This window comes from Notamacropus eugenii, chromosome 3 (assembly GCF_028372415.1).
Source record: "Notamacropus eugenii isolate mMacEug1 chromosome 3, mMacEug1.pri_v2, whole genome shotgun sequence".
In the NCBI taxonomy this organism is placed as follows: Eukaryota; Metazoa; Chordata; class Mammalia; order Diprotodontia; family Macropodidae; genus Notamacropus; species Notamacropus eugenii.
In genome coordinates this window covers 286,816,237-286,842,733 of record NC_092874.1, presented here as the reverse complement: position 1 = coordinate 286,842,733, position 26,497 = coordinate 286,816,237, and the positions used below count along the sequence as shown (strand labels likewise).

Sequence of the window (26,497 nt, the reverse complement as noted above, 5' to 3'; positions counted from 1 at the left end):
GAGCGCGGGCGCGGGCGCGGCGGAGGCGGTGGCGGCGGCGGCGGCGGCGCGGCAGCGCGACGGCGGCGGGAGGGGAGGCCGGGCCCTGGAAGCGGGGCTCCGCGCTGGGACTGGTTCCTTCGCAGCCATTTTCCGTCCAACCAAACAGCCGATTGGAGACGGGAGCCAACCAGGGCTGCAGCGGAGGTTGGTGCCTGCCTTCGGCCAATGATCGCGGCTCGAGCCACTCCGCCGCCGCTCGAATGAGCTGTCCGCCCGCCGCGGGCCCCTCACAGCGCCGGGGCCGCCCTTTGTGCCGGCCGCCCGCCGACGAGGCCCGGGCGCCGGGGCCTGGCGGGGCCTGGCGCGGCCCGGGGGGAGGGGGCGCCCGCGGGGGGAGGGGCCGCTTTGTCTCCTCCGGGGTGAAAGGGATGAGCGCCCGGGGGCCGGGGCCCCCTCCCCCTGCGCCCCGGGGTCGGAGAGGCGACGCCGCCCCCTCCCCCGGGGGCCCCGGCCGATGGGGGAGGGGCGGGGGGTCCTGCCCGAGCCTGCCCACCGCCCAGCCTGAACTCCCAGCCTTGGCACAGCACCTGGCACATAGTCCAAGCCTCCTCGACGCTTGTCGGCCGGCGGGGACCTCGGGAAGCCCTTTCTTGTTGTCATGGGGAAGGGGTCGTGAGTGCTAGAAGCCCCTTCCCCCCCGACCTCTTCTTGGGTACCTCCGAATGTTGGGGGGATCGTGAGTGTTGTAAGCCCCCTCCCCCTCCCGCCCTTTTGGGTGAGGGGTACGTTTCGGTAGCTCAGAATATTGGGGGGTGGGAGAGAAACCTCCCTCTCCTTTTCTTAACCCGTCTCCAGCCCAGGCCATCGAGTCCTCCAGTGCCTCCTGTTTGCAGAGCACTCCTTTGTCAGCTTTCTGGGGTGCTTGGGTAAGTTTCAGGGAGTGGGGGTGAAGGCGCGGCTTTGGTGAGATTAGGGTGCTGGCGGGGGGAGCAGCCCCTTGCCCCATTCATGGGCTACTGCTTTGTGCAAGGCAATCCCCATTTCTTAACTCTCCAGGAACCTGGGATTCATGGACCCCCTAGATTTCAAGAATTGGCGGATTTAGATGGGAAAAAAAATTGCATAATTGGTTTGCTTTGTAATCCTGCGGGTTTTATTTTATACTTTCCTAGTTGGTGTCATTCTGTCAAGAGATCCGTAAGCTTCACCAGACTGCCAGAGGAAGTGAGGGACCTCCACTCCAGAATGAGGGAGGGGACTTCAAAAAGAGGAGTGTTCTGTTTTGGGGTGCTATTGGGAGGAGCCACTCCCTCCTTTTCCTACTTGTGTTCAGGATACTTCCTTACCCTGTCTTAGCTCTGTGCTGAGAGTGAGTTCTGATCAGGAGTTTTTAACCTGGAGTTGGGTCTGGAATTGGTTAGGTATTTAAGTATAATTGGTTTCCTTTGTAATCCTGTGTTTTAATTTACACCTTTAAACACATTCTGAGGAGTCCATAGGCCTTCTCAGAAATTGGGGTGGTGGTAGAGGCTGCCCACTGCCTTCTCTTCCTTTCACATCTATCCAACAAACATTTATTGGATGCCTCATATGTGCAAAATACTCTTCGTATTTAGGATGACTGTCAAGGGGATGAAAATACGCTGGGAGAGATTGGGGACATAGGATACTAGAGGCCCAACCCCATCCCATTTTACAGAGGAGTGGAGGCCAAAGAGTTCTCTTGACTAAAGTGCTGGTGATTAGAATTTGGATTTCCCCAAACCCTGCTCTTCTGGCATTAGAGTGCTAAAGAAAGGGGAGAGGGAGGCTTTGAGTAGAGGGGGGCAGGAAAGTAGATCCTTCCTCTCCTTTGCCGAAGCTTCTGAAGTGAGTTTAGGAGAAAGGGCTTAAAAAGATGAGCCCATGGGTTGGTGTGGTCTGTTCAGTCAGGACACTGTTCCCTTCTCTTCCTCCAGATCTCCCCCCCATCTTTTTTCAGTTACTTTGCTTTAGCTCTTACTACTGTACAGCCCTTCAGGTGCTGGTCTGTCACTGGCCTAGCAGGGATTGCCTCCACCACTCCTAAAATTCTCCCCAAGGGCAGAGTATGGTGGTGTTCCATTTGTGACCATGTATATACGCTTGTGCATTTATACATTGGTTGGATCCCTCCTCCTCTTGCTATGGAGAAGAAATTCTGGATGTGGGTCTCCTGTTGTGGTCACCAGAATGTGAAAGGTTTTGAAGGTAGACTTTGGCAAAGAAGGAGATTTTTAGTTGAGGCTCTGGGCGGGAGAGAGTGGAGCATTTTCTAGTGTCTACAAATGGTACTTTCAGATAAAGCAGTTGGGAGAAAAACCAGTTGCTGGGAAAAGGGTCAGCAACATTTGACCCTTTAATAGAAAAATGGGAAGGGGGGGCAGACCCAGAAGCCCAGCAGACAATAAGGATGTTCCCAGAAATTTTCAAAATGCAGATGCTGTTCAGAGTCTAGCCCACTGACGCTGTGGTGTGATCAGCATCCTAATGTGCAAAGTAACAACCATGGAGGAGTCGTGAGCTAGATTGTTGCCTCTTCGAGGTGCTGAAACTGTGATCCGAGTGCCATAAGAGTCAGCTAGCCTTCCCTGTGGCCCCTGTACCTTCATTTAAGGATTATCCTGTTGCAAAATCCTAGTTATTGGTGCCAAGGAAGACTGCTAGGCTAGTGCTTTTCTTAGATAAAAATTTGCATTTCTTCAAACGTTAAACAGATGTGTGAATTCCTGTAAGCCTTTATATAGAGCTCATAGCTTTCTTTTTAAAAAAGGACAGACTATATAGTTGCACAAAAATACACATTACGTGTGTGTTTTAATGCAAACTACTGTATGAGGCAGGAGAACTTGGTGTGATTTGGCCTTTTTTTTCAAATTCAGTATTTGAAAATATTTGAAATATTTTCTCTCAATGAGAAAAGGGCCTTCTGATGGTCAGAGAATCGAGCCCCACATTTTATAGTAGAGTAAATAGGCCTGGAAGAAGTGAAGTGACTTGCCCAAGGTCATGAGGTAGCAAGTGGAATCAGCCATAATTTGAACCCCTATCTTTTGATTTTAAATTTAAAGCCCTTTCCACTAGTTTTAAGGTCTTTGTCCTGGGAATGGTTTGGCAAGCACTTGAAGCAGCCTTGTGTTCTGTCTGGGAAAGCTGGGGGTGGGTGTAAGGGGGATCTTTCCTGGTCAATTAGGTATGAAAAGGGCATTACTCTCTAAGCAATTAGACAGTACCTATGTAGCAGTTTTCACATGTGCTGCTGTCTAGCCCTTTGTTAGAGCATTTGGTAAGAGAAAAATTGTTTGGTTTTTGCTTCTTTGATGAATGCATACAAGAAAAAAAAATAGACATTGAAGAATTCCAAATTGCAGTAAGAGATGTAGGTTGGATCTCTGTATTCTTGAGTTTGTAGCTAGTTTTACGTTTGAAGTGGGAGTGAAAAATGGACAGGATCCAGTTCTAATTCCAGTTCTAATTCTTTCCGATATTTGTGCTGAGATCAAGGGACTGGTGAGATCACCTCTGTCCGTAGTATAGTAAAGTATTACTTTTAAATCACAAGCTTAATTTCCTTTTCTGTTATTTACTTTATTCTTTGAACAACATAATCTTCTCATTTCTAAGAGTTTATCTGACTTCAAATCTTCACATTGTCATGTTAAAAAAATTTTTCCTTTTTAAGCTTTCTTACAGTGAGTCACACCTGAAGGGGATAAAGAAAATTACTAGACCTTGTGAAGGTTGAGGCATTGACATCTTCAGTGTTATTTATAAACAGCTGCAGTCTAAGTAGATCTAAAGAGATGGAAAGGGCCTAAGAGAAAGTTACATCAACCACCTCATTTTTCGTTTGAGGAAACTGAGGGTCAGGGAAGTGAAGGAACCTAGAACCCCCAGGCTGGTTATCTTTGTGCTGTTCTAGGTTCCCTTATGACTTTGTGTCATTGCTCTCTCACTGTCTGCCCTTTGCTGCTGGTGGGCACAAGAAGAAAATACAGAGGTTTGTTGGCACAACAGTACAATTTGGAGTGGCATTTTTTCTAAAAGTGTCTTTATTCAGCAAACATTTGAGTGCTGACCTGGGCACTGGTGCTGTTCTCAACCTGCAGCACAGTTGAAGAAGAACAGAAAGCGAAAATAAAGTCCATCCTTAGCCTGGATTCATGCTTTTCATTATTAATAAATAGATGATGGAGAAACTTTGGTTCATATCTGACTCAACGCCCAGCTACTCTTGAGCTCACTATCGTTGGTTCCTATAGTTGTTTATGAAGATAAAGTTAATTTCTAAAAGATTTTTGTTTTTCATGTAAATCTATACAAGTATTTGCCATCTGGAGGCTTAGAGTTGAAGCAGACAGGAGGGTGAGATCTGGGTTCCAAACCTCACTTCCACTCTTAACTGCATTGTCAACTCCCTGACCTCCCAATTTAGTACAAAGCTTAAGCCTAAACATACTTGATCAAGTTATTGGGAAGCTGTAAGGAAAGGTAGGGAAGGGGATGCTGTTTTGTTAGGGGGAGAAGGGGAAGAAGTTAGTGAGTAGATCTTCCTCACTAGAACAGCTCTGAATTGGGGTATACTGGGAGATGCTCATGGCTGCCTAGGGTGGGGGCACATGATGGGGGGCAGAGGAGAGCAATAGAGGGGCTGCTACAGGTTTTTGAGAACCGGGAAGTGACATGATGAGTAGTTCTAGGAAGGTACCTCTCAACACTAGGTCAGGTGGATTAGAGGAGGAAGTGACTAGAACCGCTTAGACCATCTCGAATTGAAATAGTCTTGGCCACAGTGATGCAAGGCAACATTGATGTGATTCAGAGGAATGAAGAGAATATGCGAGAACCTGTCTTTTGGGTGCCCTTTGTTTGTATGTCCCACTCATTTGATCACTCTCTCATTTGAATTCTCCCTTGAAACCAAGAGAAATTTCAAAAGACACAAAAAAGCTGGATGTCAAGATGGAGATTGACGGAGAAGGCTATCTCATGTGCAACTCACAGAAAGGACAGTAGGATAAAAGAAACTGGTTTTGTTAGGGAAGATGAATTCAATTGGGGATTGTTGCATTTGCAATGATGATCATTTTATTGGACTGGGGTAGGGAATTCTAGAGTTGGTATTGTTGAGGCCATGAAATTGGATGAGTTCACCAAGGAAAGTCAAGGTGCAAAGGGTAGAAGGGAAGGGACAGCCACATTTACGGACAATCAGGAAAGATGCTAGCCAGGGAGACAGGAGAAAGGAAGGGGCAACCTCATGGCCAGCCATGGAGGCTTTGTAGAAGGCCTTGTGGATGAGCACTGTGGCTGCTGTACATTGGATTGTGCCAGGATTCACTGGCTCATTTTGTGTGGTGATGGAAGTCAGAAGTGGGTCAGGGAGTGAGCCCTCATGTTCCAGGGGACAAGAAGGAGTTGGTAGAAGAACAGCAGAAAGAACTTAAAAAAAGAAACAATTTCTGTTCACCCAGCACTTTAGGTTTTTACCAAGTGCTGTCCTTCAAACAACCCAGTAAAGTTTTTATATCCCCATTTTACTGATAAGGAATTTGAGGAACTCAGCAGTGTTTGTGGTCAGTGTTAGGTCTGACCTGCACATGAAGATTGTCTGCCTCTCAGACCAGTAGTCTTTCCACTAGAATTACATTTGAAGGAGGAAAGGATGGAGCTTTAGGAAAGAATGAATCTTTGTACAGTGTTTTGCAAACTCTAAAGAGCTATAGGAATCTCAGCTATTATTAAGAAAGTAGACAGCGCAGGTTATTTTGGAGCTGAGGCCCTGAAGGAAAAGAGGTGCTTCTGTCCTGTAGGTAGGTTTAGGTGGGTGGGATAAGGGAACTCTACTTCCATGGTTGGAGGGAAGGAAGAGAGGAGATGTCAGAGCAAGTCATGGATGAATGAGGCTAAAATGGAACATGTCATGGTAATTGACTTATTTTCCGTATGCCATCTAAAGGAGAGAAAGCCAGTCGAACAAGGGATTATGCTACCCCATAGTCTAGAAGGAAATGTAACATCCCCAAAGAAGTTATTCTATAACAGACTAAATGTTGTTGCCACAAAACTAAAGATTTCCCAGCCTCAGCTTGTAATCTGTTTATGTCAAGGAATACTTTTTTTTTTTTTTTAAGGAAAAAAATCACTTATTAGAATGAAAACTTGAAAAAGAATTAGTGATTTAAATTGATTTGAGTAAGATCCAACACAGCCTGTTTTGTACATTTAAGAAGTCAAAGATCTAAAAATTCATAGAATTATCTTTCCATTAACTTCAGATTTTTAACCTATCATTCCCTGAGTAATTTGACATGTTTTTGTTAGGTGTCTACTATGAGCAAAGCAGTGTGTCAGCAATGATCCAGAGGGGGGAGGTGATGGAACCCTGAGAGCTCACCTTCTCACTTTCCTCACTTGGGGTCTGTGCACTTTTTAAAAATGTTGGTAACTGAAATCAGTTTCCTTTATAATCCCATGCATGTAAGAACCTTATTTTGAGAAGGGTCCTTAACACAAAAAGGGCCCAAAGTCCCTGTTGTAGTAAGTGTCCGTGCCCTTCCCAAAGGACATAGACAGCTTTGGGCTGGGGGACATGATGAAGCCAATGATAATCAGAAGATTTTTTCATGGAGACATAAGGCTTATGCCTCTAGACCCAGCACAATCCCTGATGTTATTCTACTGTGTGTAGCACATATCTTCTGTTATTATCTATAAGGCTTTTTATCTTTTAAAACTGGCTACATTTCAAACCTCTAATGCCAATAAATGACATTTCTTAAATAGTTTTAATGAGCTTTGATAAACAGTTAATGACTGTAGAAAGAATAGATAGGGTTTTCTGATACTCAGCTTAATTTTCCCTTAAGTTATAAGCTGGTACAAGGAGTGATCTTGACCTTTGAGCGCACATTTGATACTGGAAGGTGTAATGACACTATTCAGTGTTGCTGTGAAGATTTTGTTCAGTCTGTTCTTCAGTGCCCGCTGGATGCCAGGCATGGTGCTAGACTCTGGGGGTGCAGTAGTCCCACCAGGCATTGGCACATTTTCCGGTGGCAGTGGTAGATAAACAACAAAAACTCAGAAAGGTCACTGAGTCCCATTTCTGATTTTCCCAGTGGTATCTTTGAAGCTGTACAAGGATGGGGACCTTTTGGATGAGGTTTACCAAAGAGAAGTAGCAATGATTAAAGTGTGTGTTGTAGAATAATTCCAAGGAATAATTGATAATTTGTAAAGTGTGTTTCCAATTTAAAATGCTCATTTCAGATCCTGAAAAAAAAATCCTGAGATGCTCAAGGAGTTCCACCTTTAATGTACCTGGATGGATTTATTAGCAATGAAAGGAGTCACTCAATTAGGGCAGCTGGAAGGCGCCTAGAGTTTTATCGTGCCCTGTGGCAGCTGAAAGGGCATACTTAGGCAGCTTCTTGTTCAAGAAAGCCTCCTAGAACTAGGAAGAGTTTTATTTTCTTTTTATATTGTATGAAGTAATTATTTACTCTGCTGCATACCTGCAGGTTTGCCTTTTATTCCTCTAAGTGAGCTGCCAGCTGCAGCATTTCCAGCTAGGAACACCTAGAAGATTGTTCCAGTCACTGTGTAGATCACAGATGAGCTCATTTATGCCTGTATTAAAGGTCAGTTTGTTTTTGATTATATCTTCCATCAAGCATTTGGAATTAGCAGGGTTACCTAACATTTGGAGTTAATGCAAGAGATGGTTCCACAACCCAAGCCACATATTTAGCAAATAATTGAAATAATAAAATGATCATGTTTGCATAGTTCAAGCCTTTGGGGAGGCTTTCAATAAAGTACTCTAATGTTTCTTTAAAGAATCTTCATTTAATGAAATATGGGGGAATGTACAGAAAGGATCACCTTAGCTTCACCTTAACCTTCCTTTGACTACTCCAATAAAACTAGTTTAGGGTTCTGATGCCCATAGCTTCTAAATGTAATCCTGTGTATCATATTACTGTATGTTACTTTGCCTCTTTTGGTGTGTTTGTTAGACATGTCCAAAAACATTAATACTTTAGTCCCAAAGAGTTTTGACTTTTGTGTCATTTCACCATGGTGATTTTTCTGATAAAGAAATTGGAACCAGGACAAGGAGCCTGGAAAGAGGACTGGTTTGGGAATCAGGGCCCGGATTCAAATCCTGTCCTGCCATTTATGGCTGGTATGACTGTGGGAAGGTTACTTTATCCCTCTGGGCCTCCGTTTCCTCACTTGTAAAATGAAAGTATTAGACTAACTGAAGAACTCTAAGGTCGTCGTTCCAACTGCAAATCTATGATTCTTTGATCCTTTGAAAATTAAGTGACATGTTCAGGGCCTTTAGTTAGGTGTTACATATTAGAGGTGAACCACAGGTGATTTGCCTAACTTTTAAACACTTTTTAAAAGTGCCCTTTAATAAAGTGAAAGTGTTTCCCAGACTTTTTCATTAATCATCATAGCACCTCAATGTAGTAGATATATTGTTATTGGTAATAGTATTTTAAACAGCTGAGCAGTTAAGGTACAAAGGTGTTGGAAGCTAAATTGCTCTGGCTATGGCAGGCAAAGTGTGTCTGTTGCCTTATGCTAAGGGTGTCCCTTGTCAGAGAATTTGGGGAACTCTCTTATCCTCCTTTGTACAAGAACACAAGACCTGGACGTATCTACTTTCTGACTGAAGTTAGCTGAAAACCAAATTAAAGAGGCTTTTCTCTTTTTTAGTAGATTTGTCTTTATAGCAGTTATTTTTTTCCTTCTAGGGTATGAAGTGTTATTTTTCTCTGGTTGTTTTTGGGATTTGTTTGTTTGTTTTAAACTACAGACAGTGTTGTTTTGAATGAGTACTGGGTTTGAATTCTTGCTCTGCTCCATACCACTTGTATAGCCTGAAGCAAGTCATTTAGCCTTCTGGGACTCACTTTCCTCATCTCTAAAATGATGAGCTTAAACTAGATAACTTTAAAAGATTTCTACCAGTTTTCTTGATGGTAGCTTTTTTCTGTGAAATCATGCTACACAACTAAATGTCTGTTTGAGAGGTACTGATAATAGGGTTGAGCAGTATTTAAAAGTAGAGTGGAAATAGCTAAGTAATTCAGTTTCCTGTAATCTCTACAACTATCTACTATCTGGTCTTTAATTCTGTTAGCCCTTGCTTTCCCGGAGAAATTCACTTTTGATCAGGAAATAGAAGGCAATAAAATATGCTGTTATCCATGAGAGACAGAGATACATGATTCAGGCCTTGCCTCTGAAGCCTTTTCCATAACCTTATCCCTTTTTCAAGCATGTGAGGCATCCTCTTGATTTGTTCAATAAATACTGATTCTTTGTAAGGTTCTGGAGGAAGTACAAAGCCAAACCAGACATTGTTCTTGCTCTCCAGAAGCTTACAACTAGGCTCTGCTGATCTAGAAGGCCCTTTGCAGAATGCAGAGAACCTCTTAATGACTCACAGAGCCTTGTTTCTGTAGAAATCTTTCATTTATTTCCAAGTGAAACTTTAGATATTGATATTCTGTCCTTCACTAAATTTCTGCTTAGCTGCTGGTCATGTCAGGTGTCACCCCTTGGGAAAGAAATCAAAAGTAGGTGCCTGTTGATAGCGTTAGATCTGAATGGCAGAAAACTGCTGAGAATGTTGCCTATAGTAGCACTTGTGAATCTGCAAGGGCATAGGGCCTATCTGCACAAAGGGAATAATTTTGCCTTTTAAGTGTAAAAGGTATTGGGGGGGGGGGTGTGGGAGAAGAAGGAGACAGCAGGAAAGGAACAAGCATTTGTTAAGTTCCTATTGTGTGCCTGTGGCAGGCACTGTCTTAAGCACTTTATAGATAGTTCATTTTGATCCTCACAACTGCTATTAATATCTCTGTTTTATGATTGAGGAAACTGAGGCAGACAGACTTGCCCAGGGCCACACAGCTACCAAGTGGCTGAGGCTGGATTTGAACCCAGGTTGTCCTGACTCCAGGCACAGAGCTCTTACTCAAAGTTCCCAGTTAGCTGCCTCTGATGTGCCTACTAGTACTAGCACATCAGCTTAGTGGGGTATTTACATTGAAGGGTAGGGGGAACAGGTGGGGCAGTACTAGGGGGCAGGTTATTGAGAGGAACAAGGTCACTTTTTCTCTCTGTCTCACTTCTATCACTTATTTTCCAAGTGGTAAGGCCTCCCAGTGGAAAACCACCAATATTTCTGTTTAGCTAGGCTTAACACTGTGAACAAGTCCATTGACCATTCACCTGGCAGGTTAAGAGTTCTGCCCCCACCTTGTACTTTGGAAAGTGATCTCTCCTCATGTAGAGTATTGAAAGGGCTTTTTGTTGCTGCTTTTTTCACATAGATGGATGGAGATAGTTCGACCACAGATGCATCGCAATTAGGAATTTCAGACTACATTGGTAGCAGCCACTATGTGATACAGCCTCATGATGGTAAGAAAACTGCTGGTTAAAAAGTGTAAGCTCTATTTCATTAACATGATGTTGGCCTCTCTCTTCTTCTTTACTTTTTTTTTGTTTTCCCTTTCTAGTTGATAAAATCCAAGATATCTGGCAGCTATTTATGTGTAGCTCTTTTGTAACAGGCTCTTTAAAGCCTGAGTAGCACTTTATGAAGTTTCCTCTGTTCAGTTAAAATGAAGTATCTACTATGTGCTAAGCACTGGGGATACAAGGATGATGAAACAGTCCCTGCCACTAAGAAGCTTATATATTACTGGGGAGAACTCAGAGCCCACTAGAATACTCTTCCTTTCCGACTTGTGTGTCTTCTTTAAAAAAGAAAATTGTTGATGATCTTATTATTTTAAAATTCATACTCTGCCCCCAAATCAGGCTGGTACTTTGAGAAAAGACAGAAGACTGAATCAGTAACATCTTAAGCCATTGTCCTGCATCTTTACCGTTACATCTGGTATCTGACCTTAGACAAACCTGTAAGCCCCTGATCTGTTAGTTTTCATGTGCAAGTCCTCTTGTGATAGAATCATTTGCATGTGACATTCGCTCACTGATCCTTTCCAAAAATATGAACTGAATGGATATGTAAAGGCACTGGTCAAGGTGCTGCAGCATCCTTATCAAAGGAGGGGCAAGTCCAGTCCAAGGGAGTAATAATGAGAACTCACCTTTATTCAGCACTTGGCAATTCATGATGACCTAGTGAGGTAGACAATGCAAGTATTATTCTGTCCACTAGAAATGGTGTGGTTGGTAGGCATGATAACAGTTCAGATTCTCTCAGAAGAGGGAGAGAGAGATGACTGCCAATTGGTATGAAGAGGGTGCTTGATTCTTGAGCTGGGTTGGAAGGGTGACTGTGCTTTGAATAGGCAGAGATGGCAGTGGAGGGAGGCAGGGATTCTAGGGAGAGAATAGCATGAACTTTGTGAGGCTGAGAAAATGGAATGGACGGTTACTTATCTTTAGCGCGACCCCAAGGGTCAAGAACGAACTCACTGCAGTTGCTGACTTTATCATTGAAGCCCTTCAAGACTCTTTTTTCTGCTCTATCAAACACTAAAATGACCTTTTTTTCTAAATCATCTTGTTTTTTAGATACAGAAGACAGCATGAATGATCATGAAGACACAAATGGTTCCAAAGAGAGCTTTCGAGAACAAGACATCTATCTTCCCATCGCCAACGTTGCCAGGATAATGAAAAACGCCATACCTCAGACGGGGAAGGTAAGTGAGGCAGAGCATCCGGCTGGGCCTTGTTAGAACTGCAAGTCATTTGTTTAGTTACTCAGCCCTGTGTGGAACAAAACAGCTTTTTAAAGCTAGGATTACTTGGTCTCTCTGAAATAGTACACTATATCCTTTTAGTTTTATTCTGTTTTAGTTATATTCTGTTTTACCTTAACTACTTTTGGTTCAAGTGTTGGGGAAAGATTTTTTTTTTAAACCCAGTAAAGTTCTTTTGAAATAAAAAATATTCTAAAAAATGTGAGTGGCTAGGAAAATGTGAAGACTTGATACAATTGCAGTACCTCAGATATGGAGAGTGTATCATGATGTCAGTCACACAGTTCTGAGTCTGTTTGGTAGATGTAGCGTGGACAGAGATCTGCTTTGGATTCTGACAGGACCAAACTTTGAGATAGACCTTGCTCACCCAGAGAGGGGAGGATGTCTTTGAACTGGCTTTTCTTTCTCAAGAAACTTGCCTCCCTGAACTCCGAGGAGTAACTACGCGCAACTCTGACTGCATGCATTTTTGTTAAACAGTCGCCAAAGTATGGCTCAGTGACTTTGTTCTACCGCTTTTGTGTGAAATTAATAGATTTCAAAGAATATTTCTCCTGATTGAAAAGGGAGCATGAAGCGTGTAGTTGCAGGTCCTAATTGAAAGAAAACATCTCTGGCTTATGCTTAAAGAAAGCTGCTTGAGGAGAACTGGAGATCTGCTGACTGTCAACTACAACCCATCCTACATGAGTGCCCAACTGACGTTGGGAGCCGGAACGTCCCAGGCGGTTTTGAATAGGCTTGGTTAGGTTACATTTAGTGGGGGAAAAGCTCAGGTGGTTCCAGCCTTTGGTTTGGTGGTCTGCTTTCCAAACCCCCATTTTCCCAGGAATTTTCTTTTGCCAATTCTGTGCTTATGCAATGCTTATTTACTTTATTGAAGAGAAGCTTTCAGTCCTCTCTAGAAGTGTACACTTGAACAGACTGAGTGGGCAAGAGTTGTTGTCGTTTGTGGTCAGATCATGTGTATTCCTGGAGGACCGCCCTCCACCATTCAGAGCCAAGCCAGGTGAGGACCCAGGAGCAGTGCTGCCCAGGGCTTCCTGGGAGAATCTCATCCAGTTCAGCTTATCTCTTCCCAATCTCCAGCTTGCCTCTTGTCATCCTGACCCACTCAGAAAATCCTGTTCTCTTCAAATGCATCATCCTTCGGTCACTTGGTGAACCCTGAAAAGAGAGAAGAACCCCAGTTTTAAATCGGTCAGGAGGTGGCCCCAGCACGTTCCAGCGTGTGTGCGTGTGGTGGGAGAGGCGGCGTCCCATTTTGTTTTGGTTGTGCTTTAAACCTGGCCGTGTCTTTGGGTTTGGGCTCAGGAATGTTCCATTGGCCTGGGCGACTCGCAGAGGATTGGGTGCTGAGGAACGAGAGTGCTCTGGCCCTAACCTGTGATTTGTGTAACTTTGAGTATAAGACCACCTAAGCTTTCTGCATCAGCTTCCTCATCTATTAGACTATGAATGACCTCTGATACCTTTCTGGCTCCATATTCTTAACTTTTTTAGTGTTTTGAACTCTTTGGCCATTCAAGCCTGTGAACCCCTTCTCAGCATAATGTTGGTGACCTACATTCTTTTTTTAAAAAAATTTTAATATTTAATTTTTTCCTAATTACATGTAAAAACCATTTTTAACATTTGGTTTTTAAGATCTTGAGTTCCAAATTCTCTTTCTCCCCTCTTCCTCTTCATTGAGAAGGCAAGCAGTTTGGATATAAGTTGTACATGTGCAGTCATGCAAAGCCTATTTCCATGTTAGTCATGTGAAAGAGAACACAGACCAAAAACACACCAGGAACAATAAAGTTTAACACAAAATATGCTCTGATTGCACGTTTTTAACCTATACAACATTGCTTAGCATTTTAGGGAGGAGGAGGGAGGAAATTTAGAACGCAAAATGTTTTTCAAATGAATGTTTAAAATGGTAATTGTAAAACATGTAATTGGGAAAAAATACTGTTAAGAAATTATGCTTTGATCTGCATTCAGACTCCATCAGTTCTTCTCTGGGGGAGGAGAGCATTTTTCATCATGAGTCCTTTGGAATTGTCTTGGCTCATTGTATTGCTGAGAAGAGCTAAGTCGTTTACAGTTGATCATCCTACAGTATTGGGGTGAATAACAATGATTTCCTGGTTCTGTTTTGCTTTGCTTTGTATCAGTTTGTGTAGTAAGTCTTTCCAAGTTTTTCTGAGAGCATTCTGCTCACCATTTCTTACAGCACAATAGTATTTCCTCACAATCACATACCACAATTTGTTCAGCCAGTCCCAAGCAGAGGCTCAGTTTCTAATTCTTTGCCTCCACAAAAAGAGCTGCTACACATACTTTTGTACATATGGGTCTTTTTCATTTTTATTTTTAATTTTTTTTGTAATACAGACTATATACAGTTTTATAAGTCCTTTGAGCATCATTGTGACCTTAAAGGAAGTAATGCTAAATTTCAGTTAGAGGTTAGTGAAAATAAAAGTAATTTATTTTTCCCCACCCAAGTTCATGAACCTCAAGTTAAACTCCTCTCTCAATAGATGAGTCTGTCACTGACCAAAATGTGAATTCACTAATGTCATAGACGGTAATTTTACCATAGATATCAGTGAATTCACATTTCAGTTTTTATTTCTCATAAAACTGATAAAAAAAGAAGAGATTTAGGTTTTTAAAGAGATTTTAGCTTCAAGCCCAGCATTTTGAATTATAGGGCACATGACAGAACAGTTCTGCTCCTAAGATAAGTGCCCTTTTGCCTCTTTAGAAAGTAGGATTTGAGCCACCTCCTATGGGGGCAGTCGGTGATGTATCATTGTTACTGTCTGATGGGAAGCTCTTTTATTCATAGCTGTTTCTGTAAATAGAACTGTTAAGACTCCTTCCCATTTGCATTCAGGTGTTACATACCCCTGGCCTTGGAAATAGCAGGTAGCACACTTTGTGTTGTTTTAATAAAATTTAATTCTGACGGGAATAGTGGCAAAAGCTATAATTTGAATAATGTGTCTTGTGTACCACATAGTCTTTTATTTTTGCAGGTTGGGAAGGAAGTGTGAGGGATGTATGCAGAGATTTACCTTGCATTTCTCTCATTGTCAGATTGCTAAGGATGCTAAGGAGTGCGTACAAGAGTGTGTGAGTGAATTCATCAGCTTTATCACATCTGAAGCCAGTGAAAGGTGTCACCAGGAAAAGCGGAAGACCATCAATGGAGAAGACATTCTGTTTGCAATGTCAACTTTGGGTTTTGACAGTTATGTGGAACCTTTGAAGCTTTACCTTCAGAAATTCAGAGAGGTGGGTAAAATGTTTCCTGAATGTTGCCATCAAAGAAAATCAGTACAGACTTGACATTCCGTTTATCATATGCATGTCAAAAGGTCCAATTTGCATAGTCAAAAGTATACCTAGTATTTTTTTGGACATGGTCTTTTCATTGATGTTTACTCTTCACTTGCTCAGGCTAGAGCTGAACTGAACAGGAAAGTTACAGCATCTGCCTCTGGTCATTCATTTCGTTCTATGCCACGAAGAAACGGAAGGTGTAACCTAGATATGGTTTCCCTTATAAGTTGAGTTTTTGTGAACAGTCCACACAGCTGGACTGGTGAGAATAAGCCTGACTCAGACAGAGATCACATACATTTCCCCAACTCCAGAAAGGGAGTTGTACACTGCAGGTTTTCCCTTGGGGGGGGGGGTAGTCTGTTCTCTTACTACATTATCTTCTATGTGAAAATTTGTTTGTGGGGTTCTGGCAAGATGGCAGAGAGAGAATTGAAGAGAATGTCTGACAGAAAAGATGACAGATTTCAGCTGATCCCAGAAATGAAGCTGGATTGAGCCTAAGACGATACAGTCAGATTTTTAAAATGCTTTAGAAGAAATGAAAGGAGAGGAGAACTGACTTCTGCTCAGGAGACATCATGTTTGCTACGAGAGATCTGCATTACTAAAAGTGGGACGAGATAAATTGGCCACAAAAAAGCATGATGGAGAAAGTGGTAGTAAATTTAAATTGAAGAGTGAGATCGGTCAAATTATGCTGAAAACAACGTGGCAGAAACCATTGAATGTGCAAAAGAGAAAGCAAAATGACCTGAAATAAAGCTTGAAAAGCTTTTTACAGACAAAGATCACATACTTAGAAGGGCTAAATATTCAGAGAGAAAATTTGAGATCTTGGGATTATAGACCATAGGAGGAAAGAAAGAGCCTCGTGTTAGTATTAACATTTCTATATCACCAATACAAACTTTAAAAAGATAGGGACGTACCATTAAAAATCATGACCATAAGTACCTACAAACTAAATTTACCTTGTGTAAATAGAGGATTCAGAAATAAAATCAACTTTAAAATAAGTACTACTAAAATAATTACCAGATAATTTGAGAGATTTGGCATAACGTATATACTTCTGTGACATGACACTAGCCTTCCCAAATTAATCTATAAATTTAATGCTACATAACCAAAACATTTTCTAGATATGCTTTGTAGAATTAAATAAAATAATTACACAATTGATACAGAAGAACTTTTAAAAGGTCCAGAATATAAAGGGAGAGTATACCTATATAGTAGGGTCTCATCATAATATGAAGTAATAATTATAAAAACTCTTGTACTGGATAAAAAATGGAGATCAGTGAACTAGATTAATTAGCATTTTTAAAACCAGTTGTATGTACAGTAACTGCCTAGTGTAGAATAAATCTAGTCTTAAAACCCTAGGATGTTATTTATTCAGTAAAAATGTTGGGAAAACTGAATGATAGGATGGTAGAAAATAGAAATAGACCAGTAGTCTCATACCATCATCTACCACAACAAATTCCAAGTAAATTAAATAATGTAGAAATTATATTTTCTATTCCTTTAGTTTATTATGCCGCATATGTGTCCCAGGAAAACTGGAGGACAAGAAAAAAATGTTTTTTACAGCTGTGAAGAAGGGCATACATTCTGACCAAGTGGTAACTTAGACAGTACACTGGAAAGGGCATTGGCTCTGTTGTCAGAAGACCTGGGTTCAAAGTCCTACTCTGAGGCTAATGACCTGTTTGACCTGACCTCCTTGGGCCCAGTTTCTTCATCTATAGGATGAAGGGAATAAGACTTGTTCTAGTTATATAGAGTATGTTAGATTATATTAAAATTTAAAACTGTGTACCTCTAAGACAAGGAGAGAAACAAACTGGGAGGAGAAGAAAGGGGAAAATCTGTGCATTAAACTTTCAGTAAAAGTCATATACAGAGTTTATAAAGAATGCACTTTTAAAAGAGACATTCACCAGAGGTTAAGTGATGAAAGTGATATGAATAAGCAAGTCTCAAAGGAAAGAACCTTATTGAATCAGACGAATGGAAATTCAAACAGCTCTGAGAGCCATTTGGCACAGATAAATAAAAGAGAACAAAATTCAGTTGAGATGCAGCCATGATAACATAGGCATGCCCTCAGTGGCATTGTATTGATCCTCCATTTTAGAAAGTTCTGTAGAGCTTTAACGGTGTGCACCTGCCCTTTGACCCAGAAGTTTATTAACTGTGTAGGCCATGGAAGCGACTGGATTTGGAGCCACATGGCCAGAGTTGAATGCCAAGCCTATGGGAACTTGTATAAGTCATGTGACCTTGTCTGGGCCAGCCTCAGTGGCATAAACAAACTGAAATCATTGAGGCTTCGTCTTGTGACAGCATGTCCAGGTGGCTGTACATCTTTTGACTGTTGCCTGATCCAGGACATCTGACTTTGGTCAGATGAGGCCAGGTTGAGTGAAGTTAGTTCTGCCCGTTCAGTGCCATATGCATACGTGCTTCATTGCTCTTTTTTTGTTATATTTTAAATTCTGTGGTTTTTAAAGAATAGGTACTTGCCAAAGTTGTAGCCACTAAAGAGGAGCACACTTGAGTGACTGTTAGAAGTATTGCAGCAGCTCTTGGAGTGTAGAGAGGACTCAGAAGAGCATTGAAGTCCACAATGAAACAGGATCAGTTGCACCAAAGCGTAAAAAAAGTGAAAAATGCCAAGACTGACCAACTTTTGCTGCAAGATAGCCCAGTTAATTAATCTCAGAAAACAAGATCTTTGTAAGGACCTAGGAGCTGCAAGCCTTGGTATTCTTCCATGGTGTGGTGTAGGCATTTTAGGAGTTGAAAGAAGACAAGTAATCATTAGCAGTCTTTGTGGTTTAAATTTGTTTGATTTTCTCATGTTTTTGCTTTGGTTACTGGCATTTGTCCCTGCATGTTAAAGTTAGTCTTTAAAAATTAAGAAGGAAAAAAATCCCAAACATTTTGTTATATTTTAATGTAGCATCCCCTGGCCCCCTTCTCAGACCCTCCTCTCTGAGGCAGCCAGGAGCCGGCATGTCCTAGAGACACAGTGATTGTCTTCTTGGGGGTCTGTATAAACTCCAAATGTTGCTGCTTACAGCCTTCCCATCCTGCAGGACTCCCAGCCCCCTCCACCCATTGGTCTTCCTTGATAAAGATACCCTGCTGCCCTCATCCTGGCTTCATGCATGACTCCAGTGACCTTTGGTTTGAAATCACTGATGACTTTTATGCTACTTCTTAGATGCAGGAGTAGGTCCTTGTTATTAAATGTAAAGAGAGAAAGGAATTCCACATGTAACACTTCCCTAGAACTTGAGGATCAGCGAGGTGTGGTGTTCGGACCACCATTTTGAATGTGGAATTGAGACTTGCAGCTTGTTTCTGTGCTGGTTGGTTGAGAAATGAAACTCACAATAATTGCCCAAGTTTCTGGCTTTTCTGTTTCTGTAGAGAGAATTAGGAACCCGTACTTTGAATTTTCTCTTTATGATGTAGGTCACCATAGCATATGGACACAGGGAACACATTTCAAGGGTGGAGTGATAGGGTGCATGTTTAGTCTCTGGGTAATAGTGAATGAATTAATGGGCTTCCTGGTTATTGAATAAAGTCAATCTTTGTGTCCTGGTCTGGAAGCAGAATTTTGTGATTTTCAAAAGTAACTGAAAAAGCCATAATGTATTGTTAGAAGGATCTTACGAGTATTTGCTTGCGTTAAAAATGACCTTAATCACATAATCAGTCATTAGGAAATGTGACATGCTCTGTATTGGTGAAGTTGCCCCAGTTTTAAGGATGAAGTCAGTGGAGGAGTCCCTTTGGAAAGGGTCTTTTCTTTCTGAATTACATTTGGCTTTTCCCTAGGCAATGAAAGGAGAGAAAGGGATCGGCGGAGCAGTCACAACCACAGATGGACTGAGTGAGGAGCTCACCGAGGAAGCTTTTAGTAAGTCCCCCACAGGGCTCGATCTGATAGCAGGCCTCTGAGTTCCTGGTCTTGAGATAGTGGGAAGCATCATGAGCTCTTGTTTACACAGGACTGGACAGAACCAAGTCATTGTGAATGCATGTTCTCTTTTGATGTTATTCAGAGTCAGTGCGTAGAGTATGCCTGGATCCATGGGGAACATTCCTTTTGGAGTACTAGCTGTATACCTGCCCTTTCACATGCTGGCACAGGGGAGGAAGTTCAGTCACAGACCCTCACCCAGGGATTCTTAACCTGGAGCTAAGAACTTGTTTTTTCAACTTAAAAAAAAATTTTGTATTTATATTTCAACAGTAATTGGTTTCCTTTGCAATCTTAATGTATTTTATAATAGACATCTAATAACATTCTGAGAAGGATTTACCAGATTTTCCTGTTATTGAGTTTGTTTCAGTTGTATCCGAATCTTTGGGGTTTTCTTGGCAAAGGTACTGGAGTGATTTGCCAAATCCAGCTCTACCTCCTTTTACAGATGAGGAAGCTGAGGCAAACAGATTAAGTGACTTGCCCAAGGTCACCCAGCTAGTGCGTATCTGAGGCTGGATTTGAACTTAAGGAGACAAGTCTTCCTGACTCCAGGCCCAGCACTCTGCGCACTGTGGTGCCCCCTAGCTGCCAAAAACTTTACTAGATTGCCAGAGGAGCCCATGGCCTAAGATTAGCCCATTGGCTAATCTGATCTGCTCTTAACCTGTCTTGCCTGGGAGATTTAAAGCTCATTTCATTCTCCCTTAAGTTTTGAGCATAGTAAATGGAGTTAAGGTGTTTTACTGTGCCCATCACGCGTAATTTGAGGGCACATTTTTTATGTCTTAGTCAGTTGTGATGACTGTTAACAAAGATGCGGCCTAGTGAATTCTTCCCCCCGACACGTTGTGCTGCGCACTCTGCAGTGAGGGGAGCCTGCAGTCTGGATGCAGCGCCCTCACGTTGGACCTGCAGAAACAGGGGTGATGACTCAGCATGGGGTTTTTCTTAAAGAACATTTTGAGGAGAAAAACTCCCCACCTTCCAAACTAGGACCATGAATGAAAGAGAAAAAGCCCTGATATTTATCTGATACTTGAATGTTTATAGAGTAAAATGCCTGCTTTGAGCCTTGCTGCCTTACCTCCTTGCTTAGAGGTCCAGTGAGACTGTTCTCTCCAGAAAGGACTTTTTCATTGCCAGGTCTGATGGCCTTTTCAGACTGCATCCCTCTCCTGTGCATTCATTACTTGACCTGGTGGAGTCCTCTGCATGCCTCCTAAGGCTTCTCTTGGTCCTCCCCCTCATCCTGATGACTCCTCACCTCCTTTTCTAGATCATCATATGTGTGTAAATGTGCCCTCCAAGCCTTCACTGAGGGTGGGGCGGCCTGTGCCTCAGGATTCTGTCCTGGGTACAGCTTCGTCTGTTGTAATGGGTTTCATGAGGCATATCCTCTAGTCCTAACCTCTCTCCTGAGCTCCAGTCTCATGTCATTAGCAGCCTGAACTGGATGTCTCAAACTTAGTCCAAACAAAAGAAAACTCATCTCTCTCTCTCTCTCTCTTTCTCTCTTTCTCTCTTTCCCTCTCCCCTCCCCCTGCCCCACCTCTTCCTCCCTTTGTTTCTATCTGCCTGGGTACTGCCACTCCTCTTGCCATTTGTGTTGGTGGCCTTGGCCTTGGCATGTTTTCCCCTCCTCATTTTCCTTCCCCCTTGGTTCCATAGCTTCCTACCAGTCTGTTGAGTTCATTCCCCACACTATCTTGGGCATCCATCCCCTTGTCTCTCACCTGCATAGTGCAGGTGATTGTCCTCTCTACACAGTCTCCTGCTTGGACTCCCTCACTCAAGGCTTCCTCTCCAGTGTGTCAACTTACTGCCAGAGTACAGGCCAGGTCATGAAAACACTCTCCAAAATAAGCCTAGAGCAGAGGTTCTTCACATTCTTGGTCATGTTTTCTACTTGCTATCTTGTAGCTAGTCTGAGGCCTTTGGATCTTTCCTCAGATTAATGTTTTTAAATGTGTAGAATAAAGTTCATAGGGTTATGCAGGAAACCACTTACATTGAAATTGTTATCAAAATATTTTTAAAATCATTTATAGATCTCAGATTAAGCATCTCTAGAGGCAATTGTATTTGATTCTAAGGGGTAATAGGTTTTCTAGTATACCCATAGGAACAAATACAAATGCCTATTTGGCATATGAAGTTCTTTACTAGTAAAAACAATCCCTGTCCTCAAGCAGTTTCTATTCTCGGGAGGGAGCGAGGGTTCATTTCCTTGTTGAAGGAAATGGCTAACCATTGACAGGATTAGAAATAGGACTGTGGGACTGAGGGCTTTTGAGCTTGACCTGTGGGATCTTGGAACTTGACTAGAAAAACAACTTCAGCATTGTGCCTTAAAAATGTGTTTTGTCTTTTATAGCTAATCAGTTACCAGCCGGCTTAATCACCACAGATGGTCAGCAACAAAATGTTATGGTTTATACAACGTCATATCAACAGGTGTAGTATTTCTAAACCTTTATATTTTATTGGTTGATTCTTTTGGGGGAAATGAATAAAATCATTTAGCAAAAAAGAGGCTATAAAAGGAGACTATTTTTGAAAAATGAATTCTCTTTTTTAGATTTCTGGTGTTCAACAGATTCAATTCTCATGATTTTAAGAAAAGTTGAAACTGAGAATATAAAAAGAAGGGAGAGAAGTGGACCGTTCTAAAGCAGAGACATTACGCAGAACACCTTGGGGAAGAGGAATGTCTCTTTGTATATTGAATAGCTGTAATGTAGCTTCCCTGATGCCTGACTAATTGAGGTGTGAATTCTGACTGGAGAATCTTTTTTCATGAATGATTTCAATGAAAAAAAATTTGGATTTTAAAGGTATTAAAATATTTTTGTTTTGTACAAGAGTGTGTTGCTCTGTATGACTCCTGTATGCATTGTACATTGCGGTTTATTACTGTCGGAGATTTGTAGACAGCTTCTTATTTTCATATGGAATCATGTTACTTTTGTATAATCCAAGTAAACAGCTGGGTTGATTCATGACGTTTACCCTTTTAATAAAATGAGGGTAGAGTTCATTTTGAATGCAAGTTGCCTTCATTATAAAACTGAGTTGGTCTTGGCTGTGTGATGTCTTGCATGGTAACCTTAGCAAGGTTTTTAACTGTTGACATATTTATTGAAACTTAATTTTTAAAGGATTTTTTTCTCTCTCTTTTTTGGGGGGTAATTACAACTTAAGTGGCTAGAAATGTTTTGGCGGGGGGGGGGGGGGGAGTTTGGGAGCCTTTTGTGTAATTTTGAAAACTAAATGTTAATCCCTAACCAAGCATTGTCCAACCTATTAAATTTAAAAATGCCCAGTGCCCATTAACAGTGTTTACCGCAATTAGCAACACTGTTTATTGTGCCTGTTGATAGAGTATGTTATTTTGAGTTAGTTATTGAAAGTCTTCGTTTTTGGCCGGATTTGTCTTTGAATTTCCTTAATTTATGAATATTATTTTATTTTATTAATATGTTGAATTTAATTTGGTCATAGTGCTATTTGAAGTGACATCCTTTTCATTTTGTGTATGTTTTTTTCAAAACAAAATCTTAAAATACAACAATGTCCTCTTCTAGAAGAGAAGTTTTATAATCTGGTGGCAAATGAGCTCTTTTTTTACTTTTTAATTGAAATGTTCAAGTTTCCTGTTATACTAGGGAAACTTTAAAAACTGTTAATCGACACCCTATGTACAGATATATTTGGTGCATGTGTGAGAGAGCAAGTGAAAGAATGAACGAGTGAGTGAGTGAATGAATAAATGAATGAATGTACTAGTGGCAGGTGAGTGCTAAGTGGGAAAGAGAGGGTTCAGACTTGAATTTGTTGTCTGTCTTTGCAATAAACTCTCATTAGATAACAGAACTTGGGATACCTTAGCAAGCTGCTTCATCTTAGCTTTCTTTTCTGGCAGGGTGAAGGGAGGGGTGTTGTCACCTAGGGCTATGATCATGTTTTTCTAATGGGGATTTATATTTTCTGCCCTGTTTTATTTGATAGCTCTTGTTTTCATGGTGTTAGCAGAACTACAGGCATTTCCTCTGGCTAATGAATATTTCACAAGTTAATAGATCTTTGAAGAAGGGGATGCAGGAGAAGGGATTTTACAACACCTGCCCTGCTTAAGAGTCTGCAGGGAATAGTTTGCTTACCTGTGGTTCAGAGTGCCCTTTGAGTCATTAATATATTACCATTTCAGTCTATCTGTGGTCACCATCTTTATGTCTGCTCTGCACATGTGTACCCATTCCATCACATGACATTCCCAAAGTGAAACTTCTGAAGCATCTTGACTTACTTTCCATGGTGTGACATGTCAGGAGACCAGGTTCTAGGCCCTGGTCAGAGCACTAACTTTAGGGACTGGGTCCTCATCTCCCTGTAAGGAGCTGGCTCAGATGGCCACCAATGGATTGTAAGATGGTGGATGCTATGGTGCCTCATTCTTGTCAAACAGGAACCTTTTCCCCTCTTTGTCATCCTCGGCCACATTGGCAGGAGAAAACCTAAGTGGGAGTGCTTGTAACCTAGGGTAGGTCTTACACTGGTAAGAGCCTCCTCTCAATGCTGGCTGACAACCTCTGTCTAACTTAAGTTCTAGAGCAATGGTTGTCCTCCTTAGCTCTGGTGCTAACTGAGGAATAGGGGCTGGAATGTTGTTAATGTTTGGGACTCAGATACCCACAAATGTGGTGGGGATTGCCACCTGATCCATGACAATTGCTTAATCTACTCCCCAAAGCAAAGTCTTCATTGAGAATCAGCTACCATTGCCTTGTTATTTGACCAAAGGTCGTTTACCTGTGACCAGTGCCAACCTTGGAGTCACCAACATCTAGCCCTCACAGGCCCCCTCATTTTACAGATGAGGAAACAGACTCAAGAAGGAAAATGACTTGAAGGTCACAAGGGTAGTAACTGTCTTTCTGATGCAGCATTTGAGTCCAAGTCTTCCTGACTTGCAGCCCAGCATTCTAGTCACTCCATTACGCTGATATTATGTCTTCTTAATCCTTGCCTTATGAGTGATGTGAATTTTGTGTTCTATCTCAAAACTGCATTAAAAGCTTTTATAGTTATTCTTTTGGAGAATAAGCAGGCTCCATGTAAATAACTCTTAAACACAACAGTTTTGCAATAAATGCGTGTGTGCTTATATATGGTCACAAATTTTATATTTGTGTATAGATACACACACATTCATATACATGTATATGTAACAGGAACCAGGATAAGTTATTGGGATAATGTCTAAGCGAAAACTAACATTAAAAAATCTTGGAATTCAATAGTTTGACTAAACCTGTGATTTCCTAAGTGTAGGAAGCTCTCTTAATAAGGAATATGCATTACATATAATAAAAACATGCATATATAAAATCACCATTGGCCTGGGAGTGAACCTTAGCTCATACATTCCAGTGGTGTTGCTGATTATATCACTGTTGTTTTATATACAGACTAAAATCAAGGCATTGTTCTTGCTTTGTGTTAAATGCAGGATATTAAAAATGGGAATAACAGATGACGGCCATGTCACCTTGGGTGACACACTAGATTTGGGGACTGCCATAATATCCAGCTTTCAGGATATAATTTTCTGTTCTTTTGGGGGAAAAAAAGTGGCAGTCTGTAGTACTGTGATGGCTGCAGATAATCCTCAGAAATATCAGTAGATAGATGATAGATGGATAGATTGATAGATGATGACTTGATGGATAATAGATGAAAGATGACTGATAGACTGATGTACAGTTTGCCAGTTCCTTCTCCAGCTCATTTTACAGATGAGGAAACTGAGGCAGACAGGGTGAAGTGACTGCCCCAGGGTCACACAGCTAGTAAGTGTCAGAAGCTGAAACTGAACTCAGGTCTTCCTGACTCCATCCCCAGGGCTTTGGCCACTGCTTCCTATCTGCCCTCAGGTCTGAAAAAATGTATTTCACATTCTTCACCCCTAGTCCGCCATCTTTTGGTTGAGAGGTTGAGAGGTGGTGTGCTTTGCCATCAGGACTACGAAGTTAGAGTTGGTCATGTCATTAGTTAGAATCTTGAGGCCTTGCACTTTATTGTGGTCATGATGTAGAGTGTTCTGCTGATTTTGATTAGTCAAAGAGATTAGGTGACTCTGCTCCAGGTCATAGAGCTAGTCTATGAGAGAGCCAGGATTCCTAGAGCCCAGGCCTTCTAACTTCCAAGTCAAATGTTTTTTCCCTTGTACCATACCAGCCTGTATGGATGACTGAAAAGAGAGCAGGAAGGAACCAACCCTCATTTTACAAAGGAGGAAGTGGGCCCACTGAGAGGGCTATATGTCTTATTCAGCATCATGCAAAAGGAGTAACAGAGCTGGGATTCAAACCCAGGGCCCCTTGATTTCAAATCCCACACGAAGTAACGAGGTATAGCAGAAGGAGCCCTGGTCCTGTATTGAAAAATGAGGCTATACCTTGAATGCCACATTTTATGGTACTAGCAGGCTTTCTCTGACTGTGGCAACACCTAAGGACGAGCACTGACCATTTTCCTGCCTGTGCTTTTAGAGGTCAGCTTTCTCCAAAGACCAAGGCACTAAGTGAAAGGTTTACTTCCCTAGAACATCCTAGTCAGATCACCGAACATCCCAAAGAGATCTCTGGGCTCAAGGGAGTTAGAGCAGGATGCTTTCTGGGTCAGGCAGGCAGACCAAGGATGGCATTTATGAACTGATATTCCCCAGGATATATAAGACACTAAACTCAAAAGATTTCACAGACCCCAGTGATATGAAAAAAAACAAAAAAAGAATGGGCTGACCTGTTTGAGGCAGCAGTGAAGCTGCCACCCCCCTACCTAGACATTGTGCCTCTCTCTCCGCCTGTCTCTCCACACACATGCGCGTGTGTGTGTGTATCTCATGTTTAAACCTACTTATGTTTAAAAAATTTTTTTCAATGAACAAAAATTGATTTTCTTTCCTTCTCACCCCCACACCCACAACTGAGAAAAGAACGAAAAAGCTTTGAAGAAATATGCATTTATAGCACCTGCACCACTGTGCTAAGCTTTTTTTATAAATATCTATTCCTCCACCGATCACATCCAAACCATGTATGTCTCATCCTGTGGCCTGAAGCCCATCATCTCTCACCAGCACTTGAAAAACCTTTTTGGTTACTGTGTTGATCCTAGTTCTCGAGTCTTACAAAATTGTTGGTCAAATACATTTTAAATATTTCTCATTCAAGCTCCAAACATTTACAACTGTATTCTCTAAGCCTTGAAAAGTTACTTTTCAGGTTAAGTAGAAGGCAAAACTTATTGACATGGCACTCTTGAGTTTGCAATGTACTTTACAGACGTCATCAGATTTAAGCCTCTCAACCTT

The 26,497-nt window shown here is 41.7% G+C and overlaps 2 protein-coding genes across 9 annotated transcripts in view; one reads left to right on the top strand and one right to left on the bottom strand.

Annotated features, from left to right (window-relative positions):
• Positions 1-24: 24 nt before the first annotated feature.
• Positions 25-22,159, top strand: NFYB (nuclear transcription factor Y subunit beta). 8 transcript variants are annotated; one of them, XM_072655777.1, is made up of 9 exons: positions 34-186; positions 838-908; positions 7,524-7,643; positions 10,359-10,449; positions 11,575-11,705; positions 14,862-15,059; positions 18,972-19,053; positions 21,497-21,576; positions 21,701-22,159. In XM_072655777.1, the coding sequence occupies exons 3-9, from the start codon at positions 7,617-7,619 to the stop codon at positions 21,731-21,733; spliced, it is 642 nt and encodes a 213-aa protein (XP_072511878.1). In that variant the 5' UTR covers positions 34-186; positions 838-908; positions 7,524-7,616; the 3' UTR covers positions 21,734-22,159. The 8 variants fall into 8 exon arrangements, with proteins under 8 accessions (XP_072511881.1, XP_072511882.1, XP_072511878.1 ...); XM_072655779.1 differs by lacking the exon at positions 34-186 and adding an exon at positions 522-694; XM_072655780.1 differs by lacking the exon at positions 838-908 and having other exon boundaries at positions 25-186.
• Positions 12,620-26,497, bottom strand: part of HCFC2 (host cell factor C2) — a 52,843-nt gene continuing 38,965 nt past the window's right edge. The window contains exon 16 of the mRNA XM_072655772.1: positions 12,620-12,935. Within this exon, the coding sequence (XP_072511873.1) occupies positions 12,922-12,935 (14 nt within the window). The 3' untranslated portion in view covers positions 12,620-12,921. The remainder of the gene's footprint in view (positions 12,936-26,497) is intronic.

Coding starts and splice junctions, on each gene's coding strand:
- NFYB (XM_072655780.1), top strand. CDS start 7,617: ATGAGCTCATTTATGCCTGTATTAAAG. Junction 7,644..10,358: donor CATTTATGCCTGTATTAAAG/GTCAGTTTGTTT, acceptor TTTTTCACATAG/ATGGATGGAGATAGTTCGAC. Junction 15,060..18,971: donor ACCTTCAGAAATTCAGAGAG/GTGGGTAAAATG, acceptor GCTTTTCCCTAG/GCAATGAAAGGAGAGAAAGG.